Here is a 13,865-nt window from a genome sequence, read left to right as displayed (position 1 = left end):
TACCATAAGATAAACAGTAATAAAATTAAGTTTTACCTCCAAGTTTAAACCACCCTAAAAATGAATTCGGAATGGGTAAACCAGACAAATAATTCGGCAAGGACACTTTCACAAGATGGGATATCGGCTCCATGTTTCTTAATACTGAAGTCAAACGGAAACCTGAAAAAATATTTATTAACGATAAAAATGGTTAAAAGTTTAAAAGTATATAAATAAAGTTTAGATATGATTTATTTTGAGTATATTATTAGGTAACAGTGTTCAGAAATAAATTATCTTTAAATCAAGTGCTAGATGTAATAACTACGTAACTCAGTTGCTAGTCAGCTCAACATGGCTGAGGAGGTGAAGTCAGTGGAGTTACGGAGAAGTGATTCTTGTGGCTTAGGATTTTCAATCCTCGGAGGAGCTGGTTCGGAATTGCCGCCTATCATTTACGACATCATAGAGAATTCTCCGGCGGCTGAATGTGGCGAGGTGAGTGCATATGTAGCCACAATATGTAACGGCGATCTACGAAGGTGCAAGTTCCTCCTTCGAGTGACGTTTAAGTTGTTACTCCCTAGCCGGGCTGGTTATTACTGTGTTGTGATTAAACGTATGTTCATACCCTTCTCTGGATACCTTTGAGATGTTTCACACCATTCAACGGGATCGTCAATATTGATTTTACGGATGTGTGGTGGCTGTGTTTTTGTGGATGGAATTCTGGATGCCCGTTACCTGGTTTTCTGAAGCATTTAGTTCATCTGTTAGAATTTTTCCCTTCTGTCATAGAATTTTCCGTTTTACATTTACCGGGAGGAAATCAAATTCTAACCCTTGGTCCAGCGCACTTTTTCCCACCTACTCGATGGCTTTCTCTGTAATCAGAATTTGTTTCTGCATCGCGCTATCTGCGGGATGTGTTGCAGCTGTCCCTTTCGCCATATGCCCCTTTAATCTTCAACTTTTTTAGAACTCTAAATCTGGGTACATATTTGTAGTCATGTTTTTTGATAAGTTAATATATTCTGTACATTAGTCGGGAAATTTTACTTTGATCATGTGCACGGGTAAAAATTATTTAAGCCCGTGAATTCATTTGTAAAGCTATGTCAATTTTGCGGTATATTAACCTCTGTGGTAGTTGAATGAACTAAAATCAAGTAAATGCTTTCAACTTCTATTAAATGTCACGTTAGGAAGATCTAACGCATTCTACTTGGCAAAGAACCAAGTAGTTACACCCTTAAAATGTGGTTGTGATTGATTTTATTAGCCTACAAATCTGCGAAGGGTTAATCAGATTTTCCTTCTCTCTCGCGATGGGTTAATTTACTGTATGAAAATTACGCATAAATTTATCTTCTCTTGGAAAATTGACTTAATACCAATTGCAACGTCCTTCCCCATCTTGTCTTCATAGTTCTCAGCGGGGTTATTAGTTAGTAATCGAATGAGTTACCTAATTGTTTCCTGTCATGGAGGGTGCATATCCTTAGAATCCTCTCCAGTTAGCCATTCTACTTCTTCGATTTTCTTATGCGAGAATGATACATTCCTGCATTAATGGGTTCATTAAACGTTTTTGCAGTCCTATGCACTTTTACTGCTCTGGACGAATATAATTAATGTATCACATTTCGATTTTACTGGTTATTAGAAGCTTAAGAAACGTTCCTTCATAGAAAGGTTCCACCGAAAAGGTTGACCTCTATTGAAAGAAAGGGTTACTTCTTATGGATAGTTAATTTTTTTCTCCGAATTTAACTTTTTGTATTCTTCGAGTGGTAGTAGTTATTATTGGCGATGACTGCGGCATAACTTACATTTCTCTGCGAAGGCTATGATTTTTATGTTTTCGTAATGATTGCTTACAGTTATGGAAACTTGTCTGCAATGGATCCGAAACTTACTAATGCATTTGGGAGCTTACATTACTCTGCGGTTGTTTTGGTGATGTCCGCGTAAATACATTTATTCCATAGATTTCTGGTCGCCGTTCAAAGTATTTCCCATCACTCTGGACCGCCAGTATTTTACGCTGCAGTTCCAATAAACGATAGGGCGTCTTGGTAGTTGTGCCTGTGCTAAAAATGATCGTGAGTTCACGTCTTCAAAATAGCATTTTGACAGAAGGAAGGTGGCTTCGACCGCACGTACTTGTGAGTTTTTTTTCCAGCCAATAACCATAAACAGTTTGTACTTACATAGCTGGACTTGAACGGTTAAGCGTTGCTCCTGTAAGCACTGAAATTCATTCGCAGTCTTTGGATGCGCATTATCATTAAATTTCTTGTTCTCATTAAAATATGTATGGGTTGGAGACGCTGGAAGAAGTAGTAGGAGGGGATATGTTGTTATCGTTTCCAAATTGTGTCGGGCTGCTTCATTGAACAGTTGGAATCCGTTCTCGTCACCATTCGCGTTCCCTTGCCTTTGCTTTCATTAATTAGCGTTCACTTTTCCCTTGGGTTAGGTGTCGCATCGTCGGTAGTTGTGTCCTGATCAGGAAATCCCTTGTTGCTTTATTGGCATTTCTGTTTCGGTTTGGCGTCCAATTGCCAACATTTATGTGTGGTGCCTTTAAATTAATTGAAGTTCCTTTGAAGAACGGGGAATACCCAATGGGTAGAATGGTGATCACAGTCACAATGCATCCATCGCACGGGTGGGCGATTGAAGTGGATTGCTGCTCGAGTGGCTCGAAACGTCTCCAAGTGCTCTTCCCCCCCCCCCCCCTCGTCGTCAACCTCCCCTGCATTGCCTAGTTTCAAACGGCCAGCCTTTCCAGCTAAATCCGTTATTCTCCCCGCTCACCACCGTGGATGCACGCACGTTTCGGTGCTTGGTTTTCCGTCGCGGCAGGCAGTTGTGCCGAAAATGGTGAATCTTACGATCGAGTGAAAGTTTTGGGGTCAGCCGAGAGGGCGAGTCACGCCCTTGACGGAGGCAAATATTCCGCGGCGAGCGGAAGGAAATCATTGAACCTTTCAAGTCAGACATTGGCACCCGGAATACGCATACCCACCGCAGTGAGCCCATTTCTCCATCCGACTGGATCTCGCCGACCGCCCACTGCCCGGATAACGTGCGCGAATGAAAAAATGTTTAAATGTAAACTGGGCCGCGTGCGTGGTGTGTCCGAATCCGAATTTATAGTGTATCGTGATGGTCTAACGATATTAACCTCCTGTGTGCCTTTCGTTCGTGAGCTTCATAAGTTTGTGTAGGTTGGCAATCCTTCGTGTCCGGGGTTAAGTGAAGGAATAGGCAAAACGTTAATTGCGACCATCCCCGCCCTGCGGCTCATCTCGATTGCCCTAGACGTCGCGACAATTGCATTCGCGGGACTCCACCCCTCCTCATATTCGGCGACCCCCGCCAATTCAGTTCGGTGTTTGACTGGCGTGCGCTTTCGCGTTCGGGCATGACCCCATCTGCGAGCCCTTAGCCACTGGCCGGGTCGTTGCGACGGCCGCTGAGTCCCGGGTTCGACTCCAACTTCGAGTGCCAATGTGTGTCGACAACACGTTCGAAAGATCCAGTTGCGATGAGGAAAGTACTCGGACGTCACCCGGTAAGGGATAATGTAACTCATGCAATAGACCGGGAAGAGCAGTTTATCCGCCGAGGAAGTGTTTGAGATCGAGCGACATTAAATGATCCTGACGTGAAGAATATGTTTGAATGAAAGGGACCCTAAGCAAAGGAGTCTGAAAGTAAAGATTGGTGAAAACTTCGACATGAGCGTATGTTGGTACGAATCGGACCCTTGACACCGATGAGCCAATAGACAATGAGGGATAGGGGGCTTTTGAGATGAGTGACTATGGAGGATGATGGAAAAATATAATTTTCGGGAAGGAAGTGAGAAGTGTCGCTGGAGGATAGTTGGGAGGAAGGCACGGACGGGGGGGGGGGAGAGAGGGGATGTGACGACATCGACATGGCGTGGAAGAGAGGGCAGGGAGTGGACACGCCGAAGGTCGAGAAATGGTTGGAAGGAATTTACGGTGCAGGGCGGGGCTGCAGCAGTGTTCGGTTCCGAATGCGCCCTGGTGACCCACCGTGCACCGCGACCGACGAAAGGGGTGGGGGCACGCCCCCAGGCGGCCATTGTGCCTCGCGCCTTCCCAAACGACTTCACGCGATACACGCGAATGCATTTTCCTCCTTTGCCTCTCTCTGCTCCCCACGATTTCCACGCTCTCATTTCGCCAGTTGCGACTGGAGACAGAATCCTGAGACGAGGATTGCTATTAGTAGTAGTAGTTATTACTATTAGTATTGCTATTAGTATTATTTGTTTTCTACCCGTTTAAGGTATGTTTTGGATGGACGAAGACTATGCAAAGGTGCCGCGGTACTTTTTACTTGTCCCTCCGAACGAAACACAACCAGACCTCCGAACCTACTTCCTTCCTTCCTTCCCTTCAACGTCCCTATTCCTGCCCCTTCACCGCTCAACATTCTCCCCTCCATCACAGGCTCCATTGCCAATCAATATAGTATGCTCAGCATCCATATTTCCTGCCTCCTCGTGATTTCTTCTCACCGGTGATGGTAGAGGTGAAGTTTTGGAGCATGAGCGCGGAGAACGGAAATGAAAACAAGTGGTGAAGTTCGAGGCACGTGGGGAGAAGGGGGAGAGCGGGGCAAGTGGCTGCGGGCGTTGGAGAGGGGGGGAGCGGCGCGAATGCGAGAGAATGAGCATTTCGGATTAAATTGAGTGGAGTAGGCGTTGGAGTTCCTCTTGTTGGCTAAGGCTCTGGAGTGGATATTTTAGCACCCTGAAAGCTACCGCTAGGGTGCGTGGCAGGGGGTGAATGCACACCAGGCTAAATTTGACCCGAATATTATGACCCTTACCGCGATCGGACAATGCAATCCTGATCTCTTATCGTTTGCGGAAAAAATGACATCTTAAATATATCTGTTCTACACTTGATCTCTCTCTAATTTTATTAACATGATTTCGCCTACCACAATACGATGGGGCTAATAACACCATTTTAACGTCACTGCTGAAGAGACGTCCTTTCAATTTATGCAAGAGATTTAACCTTCACCTTGTGAGTGATTCCAAGCCTAGCTCCTCTAATACCCCATTGGATACGCTAATGGGTTTATTAAAACAGCGTTCCACGTGGTCGTTCGTGTTTCGTGCCACGGCCTTCATAGTTGTACCATGTTAGTACTACTATTAAGTTTTTCATTGCCATCTATTGTTAAGTAACCAAGGTATGATTAGATTTTAAATAATATTTCTTTGTTTCCGCCTACCCATTTCTCGTACCCGACTTCTTGCTCTTCGACCGTTTCGGGTTGGCATAAATTCATTCCTTTTGCCAATTGACGGAACAGGTGAACAATTTTGGAAGAAAGTGAGACTTGTATCGCAAGCCCTGAGTCTCTCCACAATCAGGAAAATTTAGGAGTAGTGTTGTAAATGAGGGAGATCTCGGGGAAATTTGTTGTCCTAGGCGTACCTTTATGGAATTTATTCGGCAATTAAAAATGAAGGAAGTAACTTAGTGATTCCACTCACCCTTTATATTTAAAACACGACCTAAACTTCGAAGTTGGACGTCATCTACCACTCTAGCACGCCCTGTGCTCCCCGCAGGGGGTATCCTATCCCCCGCCCAAGCAAACCCTCGGTAAAAGCCAACGATTGACACCGAAGGCTGTACTTCCTTTCGTTTGCCTCCTATCTACATTTTCGCCTTCTTTTTACCCACGAAGGAAGAATCAAAGACAGCGTTTCCATGGGTAAGAATTTATTGTCTCGATTAGCGTACACCAAGTCTTTGATTCTCTCTTCGTACTAAACAAATGGATTTCCGCAAAGTATCGACCTCAACCGTCTACCAAATAAAAAATATTCTTTTTTCCCCTCCACCCTCCCTTTCCCTCCCACTCTAACCAACCCCACCCCTCCCCTGCTCCAGTGGTGGAGCAGAATGGGCTCCCTGATTAGAAGGGTGAATTGTAAAAAACCAACCAAGATAATCAAAAAAGGTTTTCATTTCTGAAAACTACTTCCAAAGCCATTTTATTTCAATTAGGTTTTGAAATTTATTTCATCCAGGTGAAGACCTTGGTGAGCGATGCACATGTTGAACCGTTCAAAAATGATTTCGAAAACTCTTCTCAGCGTATCTTGCGTTATTCCAGCGATGACATCTGTCCTTTGCATCCTTAAGAGCTTCAGAATTCCTTGGTCTAACTTTCTAAACTTCAGTTTTGTGGGTAGTAATAATATTTCCAGCATCTCGCAATTGCGCACAGAGTTCACAGTAACAGTTGAACCTCGAGATTGAAAAAAGTAAGGCCCAATAATGTCTACGGAGGACACGGCGCACCAAACAGTCACTTTGGGGCTATAAAGAGGTCTTAGGTGCATTTCGCGAGGGTTGCCAGTCGCCCAGTAACGAAAATTCAGCTAATATACTTTGCCGGAGAGGTGAAAATGCGCTTCATCACTAGACCACGGTGCCCTCTGCGTCGCCACCACACTATCATTGATGTAGATCACACTGTTCCTAAACCTGTGTCTAACCAGAATACAATCTAGTTGATACCTTTCTGAGTCACCCGGCATTTTCATGTATACCTGCGTCTTTTGTGGTGTCTAAACCAAGTGTTGGTGATGACTAACCCCTCTCTCCTGCAGAACTCAACTGCTTTCTCCCCGCGGTCATTCCTCGTGCCTAAACCGTAGTCCCCCCACCTCATCACCATCTTTTCGTTCGCCTACTGTCGCATTCCAATCCCCCATCACTATCCAATGTTTTCTGGCAGGAACACACGCGATTATGTCCTCTAACTGATGGTATATCCTATCGACCTCTTCCTCCTCATGGTTGCTCGGCTGCATGTGCACCTGAACAATGACCAAGGTCGTCGGTTTTGCTTTTACTTCTTGCTTACTTACTTTAAAATGCCTGTCCGGTTTTCAGATTTTACCCTGGATTCCCATACTCTAGTTTCCTCGACCTTTTTAGCCTTCCTCTCTTAAACCTCTTTTATTCCTCGCCATCAAAAGCTATTTTTGCTTTCCCCGTTTTCCTTGGCCGTCCTTCTTCCTGTCAGTGACCACTTTAAGTGAGCTTTAGGCCATTTTTCCCTGCCAGATCCTCGAACATTGCCGTACCGTTGGAAAACGCGTCTCGTGATTCTTTGTACCTCGGCTGGTCATGTCCATTGCGTGTCGCATATCTTGATTGCTCTCCTCTATAGCATTGATATCCTGGCTCCTCTCCTCAGTCCCTTCCTCTATCACCACATTCCTTCGATCATGCCTCCCACGTGTTTGCTCTTTCCCTTCATGCCTCACTGCTCTCGGCAATTCTATTCTTTATTTCAGTGATAGAACTCTGTCTCATAAATCCCATTTAACGTTTTCGTAACTCCACGAGCGTAAAGCCCGTATTCTACATTAAATGCACACCTTTTGGATTTTTGAGCAATTGAACCTAAATAAATAAACTCTTCTACGGCATTTGTGTTTCCTTGTGGATGATTTATACGTTTCCATCTCCTCCTACCACTAGTTATTCGGTTTCTTCGTGTTTACTCGACGTCTAACTTCAGAGGCTTCCCATAACATTCTTATCATGAACGTTTCCACCCTGCTGGCTTTTGGAAATCAATACCTGGTTATCTGCGAGCAGTTGAATGCCTAAAGGGACGTCCATGTCTCCACGTGATCAAGTCCAGGTTCCAAAATATTTGTGCACTAAAATGCACTCTAAAAAGGGTGGGGGACATCATGCGACGTCCTTCCCCAAGTTAGTTTGATGTTAAAGCGGAGTGCTTCATTCCTATCTTGACTACGGCTTGAAAATGTTGGCATGCGCGTTTGATAAGTGATGCTAGTTGACGTCCAATGGCATTCTTTCCATTGCTTTCCAAAGTTGATCAATCGACAGGATCATAGGTCTGTTCAAGAGCCGTGCCTGTCAAATGAAGTTCTTGAACCTAGCGTGCATCTTGTCATTTCTCTGCCTGGGGCTAAAGATATGAGCCGCACAGTGTCGCCCATAGGAGACACTGCCAGAGCTTCCCTTGTCCCCCCCTTCCATCTCGTATCACAGCCTGCTGCTTTCGATATTTTAGTACCCTGCAAGCCACCGCTAGGATGTGTGGCAAGGGCTGAATGCATACCCGACTAATTTGGACCCGAATATGACCCATACCGCGGTGACGCCCCTACCGCGCCTAAATATTCTACTGAACTCATGTATGCCATGAAGTTTGACCCCCTCGAATTATTTGAGACACTATCACTTTCCTTTTTACATCCAGCTTAACTATTTCTTTGTCAGAAACCATTCTTCCAGTAATACAGCACGTGCAAGAATTTTGTTGAACATTTGGCCGAGAATCCTTAACAATTTCTGCGGTCCATTTTCGATAATTCCGTCGCAATTCCCTCCAGTCCATTTGCCTGTCCATTCCCCGTCTCATCGACTCCCGTTTCACTTATCCTTGATGAGGGCAGAGAAAGAAACTTTGCACTTCCACATGAAGATTTACTACTTCACACCACGACCATGGCTTCGATGTTATGCATCATCAGGTGACCCGATGATGCTCCACAGCATCGAAGCCATGGTCGTGGTGTGAAGTAGTAAATCTTCATGTGGAAGTGCAAAGTTTCTTTCTCTGCCCTCACCATGAAGGAATTCCACAAAGTTAAGCCTGAAGCTGTTATGTTTATCAATTTTCCTTCTCAAATGGACTCCATACACTTGATTTCCACTGCTGTCCCAACAATTTATTTTAATCCGCTGTCTTCTCTCGACTGACTGTTCTTCGCAGTGCTCTTTCCCTCGCGCCATACAAGACTCGGGTTGTAGGGCTGGTGCTGCTGGATTGTGTTCATCGTGCCCACTTTCTCGATAATTTTCCACGATTCCGAGGGCCTTCCACGTCCCAGGAAATTAATATCTCCCGTTTCCACGAATCGTTCTTGTATTTTTTGATAAGGCTTGTCGCCTTCTTTTTGAATTCCTTCCACCCGTCTAAAACATTCATTGCGTTCAACCATTTCTGATTTTCTTCCACGACTGTCCGTTCTTCCATTTCCATTCATTCTATTCTTTCCATGTACGTTTCTCGTATCCCATCGTCAAGTTTCTCTTTTCTGCTTCTTCGATACACTTTCCCTCAGGTAGGCAAGGAGTTCATTCTCCTCGCTAAACCATTCTTTAATGAAATGTACGCCCGCATCCTCTTGCTTCGCGAATGTATCGTTCGTGGCTCTGTATTGCTGAACGTTTAAAAGGACGAGGCAGTCTCTGCACGCACTCGCGTTGCTTAAAGAAACCGTCGAAATCAGAAGTAAGCCCTGCGCCGCGGACGATAGAATTATTGGGACCCACACTCCGACTCCGACTTGGCGCGCAAAGTCATTATCCCTCTCAATCAACCAGGTTGCAATTCTTGGGCGCGGCGAAGTGGCATGGTTGGCTTTGAAAGAAGGAATTTAATAATTTAGCCTTTTCCAAACTGATGGTTACTCGAATGAAGGATCTCAGGTTTTCCCGGCGTATGGTATTCAAGAAGTTCTCTCGGGTTTCCCACCGGGTCAGGTTGCAGTACACCGACGTTTCGAAGGCTGACTCTGCCATCGTCTTCAGGGTGAAGTGAACTTCCACATGAAGATTCAGGGTGGAGTGAACTTCACCCTGAAGACGATGGCAGAGTCAACCTTCGAAACGTCGGTGTACTGCAACCTGACCCGGTGGGAAACCCGAGAGAACTTCTTGAATGATGGTTACTCTTCCGCCTTTATCATTTTTGAGTGAATCAACTGTTGGCCTGTTTCCCTGAACCTCTCTGACGTACGACCAAAATGCTTTCGGATTCTCTTTCTCATTTTCCGTTAATGTTTTCATTTTGGACTCGCTTAACGGTTTCCGAAATTCCTTCTTGACATTCGCCCAGATATCTCGTAATCGTATTAGATCTCATTGCTTTTGTCGATTGGAATATCATCCCTAATTTCATCTTGGCGTGACATAGCCTTTGACGTCGCAATGATTTTTTCTAACTTCCGCGTTGAACCATCTAGGTTTCGTGTAATCTTTTATAAATTTTTTGGGAATGTACTTGTTGACTGATGAACGCATGACCTCAACGAAGTGCGTCTACGTATTCTCAGTATTTCGGTGATAACCATCTTTCTTAAAACTAGCAAATTGATTCTGTAGCTCGCACTTTAGGCCATTATGGTCCCCTTATTTAAACAAGTAAATTTTCCTTTTTGGCTTCTTATTTCGGACTCCATTTAGCGAAAACTTAGCATTTACTGCCCCGTTGTCACTAATTTCTTTGATAGTTTCTCTAGTTAAGGCAAGTTATATTTTTATCACACAGTCAAGTATTTGCATTTGCAAAGTGCTTTATTTGTTTTTGTGTTTACTTAATTCAAACTATTTATATGGATTTCCAGCACTGACCCTCAATTCATTTAAAGTTAAATAGTTTGCCAAAGAAGACTTCAGAGAGCCATGATTTTACCTGCATTTTAATTTTAAAAAAGCCCTTTAGTGCTCGAAAATCCTACCCGCTACACACCTGGGGCCCCCAGACGCGCAGTGAACACCAGAACGGTTCGGTGGGTTCCTACATGATTGGATCGCCGGCTGATGGCCGACGAAGGACGCCCCGATATCCCTGCAGAAACCACGTAACCTCTGATTGATGCCTTCCACTCGGCTCTAAACTGGAGGTCCACGATCTATCCTCGGGACAAGGCTGCTGATCGAGAGTGGTACATCAATCCTCTCGAGGCCGCTTCACTTCCGAGTTCAATTTCCTGAAGGAATCCAGAATCTCTTCAGATCCACGGTCCACGGCATCGTTGACGCCAACTTGAGCCACGACCCGCAGCCTGGAGCACTTAGTGCCCGCAGCAGCCGCTCCAACCGCCGTCGTCACCTGGGGAACGCCGCCACTAGGAATGCACTATGCCGTCAGGCGCTGGCCCACACCCATAATGTAGACCTTCTCTACCGCAATCGGACATTTGCCCTTCTTTCTTTACTGCTGTCCATCACCAGAATCAACCCCTTCTCAATCACGGGGTTCCTTCTGGGTGGAGCTCTCACAGGAGCGGATGTAGGGGCTTCAGATACCGCTGTGCTGTCCTCTGAAAGCACCTGTTACCTGTTAGACACTGGGACGAGGTTTGCTTTCGTATATCCCATCCCTCGTCACAGCGTTAACTTTCTCCCGCTCCTGCGCGAGGCAACCTTCCGGTTTACGGAAGACGTGCCCTACCGCGGAAGTCAACCCGTCAATCTTAGACCGAAGTTCAGACACGATACCCTCCAACGCAGTCGTGTACGGGCCCTTAAGAGCCAGCCACGCATTCACTGGCGCAGGCGTGCAACGTGAAAGAAGACCGGTGGAAGCATCCTAATAGTATCGAAAATGCCAAATTTAAAAACAAGGGCTGGCTGCAAACAATGCAATTTGCAAATTTAGGAGTTATAATTTTGCTCAGGCTCAACAAATAAATCGCCTAGCTATTTATGAGTATGGCTGAAAACACAAAAATTGAGATCGATTAAAGTGCATGCGCGCGGCACGACATTTTTTGTTTGTTTTCATAGAAGGTGATCGACAGCTGAGGTCATTTGCGCCATTAGGGATGGACAGGAAAGAATGGAGGGTGGAGAGAAACCCGGCGTCGGCATTAGCCTACTCTTGTCGAAAGGGGTCCGTAGTTTATCGTCCCATCCGACGGATGGCGTACTCTCTCGAAGTGCCCCCCACAAAGCACCCCAAGTAGGGACCGGGATGCCAATGATAAGTATGATTTTAACACTCTGCAAATGTTGCATTATAATGCACACTTAGCGGATGACCGTTAAAAGTTACTGTTGCGGCATCTCCCGCAGTTTCTTTGAAACATAGTGGGCTGTTTCGTGGCGTTCCCCTACAGTGAAACTGGAAGGAGGAACTTCCTGGTGTGCCAAGTTGGGCGCGGGAATGAGAGTGCCAGACGGGGTTCGAGGTGTTGCGGGGGCTAGCTAATTGGCTACCTGCACAGAGGGCCCGGTTCGTAACCTAGAGGCGATAGATCGTTTTTAGAAATATCCCGATCCCTACTTGAGATGTTTTGTGGAGGGCTCTTATGGAGAGAGAGTCCATCGGATGGGACGTAAAAATGTTTGACCCCTTGGCGCCTTTCGTTGTTGGAATAGGCTTATGCCGACGCCGGGTTTCCCTCCACCATTCCTCCCTTCCCATCCATTCCTCCCTTCTCATCCATCCCTAATGGCGCAAGTGATCTCAGCCGTAGGTCGCTTGCGCTACTAACCTCAACATGAAGAGTGGCATATCTGGACTGCGCACCCATCGGCCGACAGCAACGGCCCTGGCTTGCCAGCCCCTGTGAATTGTTTTTTCGGTAATCATTTGCCCATTAATGCGGCCGCTCGTAAAGCGAAGAGGAATATCACATCCCAGGGTCTAAGTTTAAACCCTGACGTGTCTATTTATTTATTTTAGTATCTTGCGAGCAAACGCCAAGGTGTGTGGTCTGAGGTGAATGCACACCGGACTAATTTTGACCCGACCATGTGTCAATGTATTAAGAATGAAAACACACGAGCGTCACAGCCGTATTAAATGGATACGATCCTGGCGTGATGTATAAACTGATCACCAAAATAAAGTAAAAAAATGGTAATTAAATACACCGCACTCCCATACTTGAACAACACCCCAAAAGAAAAAATTCTCTTGCATTCCGTTTAAACCCGAACATACGAGAGGCATTCAAAACATCATCAAAAAAGTAGACGCTAATATCAGTTTCATAAACGCAAACACCCTGCGAAACTTAATCCCAAAGACAAAGCGCCCTCAATAAACAAACCCCCAGTATGCAAGAGGGAAGTGCGGCACACGTCATACATTGGACGGACATATCATGCGATGCCGATACTACGAGGTCCATGGAGCACTCGGCTCACTATGAATACGGTCGTCTTGAATAATCGGACATCGCTAAGACACACATCTCGGAACTCCCCATCCCATCACTCCTAAAGATTTTATCACCGATTGGGCGCACTCGAAATTTGAAACTCGACTCCACCGAGGGCTTGCACTTAACAGAGATAAAATCATGAACGACGAACCGGGAATCATTGAAACACACATTCTCCCCTATTCAACTTGGTTCCCGAGTTTAAAAGTACGCAGGCTGCGATGGAAAACAGGCCTCCCCCGCCTCCTCTACCCCCCCCCACCCCAAGACTCCAGTCCGCCGCTACCTCCCCCACCTCATTTGACACACATTCACTTGACCACGGGCAGTACTTCCACACTTAAGTCTTCCCCGCTGTCAACATTTCCCACTCCAGTTGATGGTCCCCCGGTCGACCGAAATGTCGGTCGAGAGTTTTTCTAAAATATCAATCATTGGTTATAGGGTTATTCATTTATTTATTTTAATGCTCTGCAGGCCACCGCCAGGGTGTGTGGCAGCGGTGAATACACACCTGTGTATAGTGACCCGAATATGACCTTACCCCGGTCGGACAATATTATCCTGATCCCTTATCGTTCGTGGAAAAAATGGCATCTTAAATCTAGCTATTCTACACTTGATCTCTAATTTTATTTATATGATTTCGTCTGCCACAATATGATGGGGGTAATGATACATTTTCAACGTCACTGCTAACGACACACCCTTCCAATTTATGCAAGAGATTTAATCTGTTATTAACTTAAGCTCCATTTACTAAATCCCATCTTCGCTCCTCTAATATCTTGGATACGCTACTAAGGTTATCATAGCAACGTTTTACAAATCCAGCTCCTCTGCGCTGCACGCGATCCCTCGTAGT

General features: G+C 45.5%; 2 protein-coding genes across 2 annotated transcripts in view; one reads left to right on the top strand and one right to left on the bottom strand.

Moving 5' to 3' along the window:
* Cisd2 (CDGSH iron sulfur domain 2) overlaps positions 1 to 141 on the bottom strand; it is a 4,486-nt gene extending 4,345 nt beyond the window's left edge. The window contains exon 1 of the mRNA XM_071586922.1: positions 37 to 141. Within this exon, the coding sequence (XP_071443023.1) occupies positions 37 to 133 (97 nt within the window). The 5' untranslated portion in view covers positions 134 to 141. The remainder of the gene's footprint in view (positions 1 to 36) is intronic.
* A 195-nt stretch (positions 142 to 336) lies between these two features.
* Positions 337 to 13,865, top strand: part of Efa6 (Exchange factor for Arf 6) — a 211,216-nt gene continuing 197,687 nt past the window's right edge. Inside the window, exon 1 of the mRNA XM_071586938.1 lies at positions 337 to 480. Coding sequence (XP_071443039.1) covers positions 337 to 480 — 144 coding nt within the window. The remainder of the gene's footprint in view (positions 481 to 13,865) is intronic.

This window comes from Hetaerina americana, unplaced genomic scaffold (genome assembly GCF_022747635.1).
Source record: "Hetaerina americana unplaced genomic scaffold, ioHetAmer1.1.p SCAF_28, whole genome shotgun sequence".
NCBI classification, from domain to species: domain Eukaryota; kingdom Metazoa; phylum Arthropoda; class Insecta; order Odonata; family Calopterygidae; genus Hetaerina; species Hetaerina americana.
This window is presented reverse-complemented; position numbering and strand designations above follow the sequence as displayed.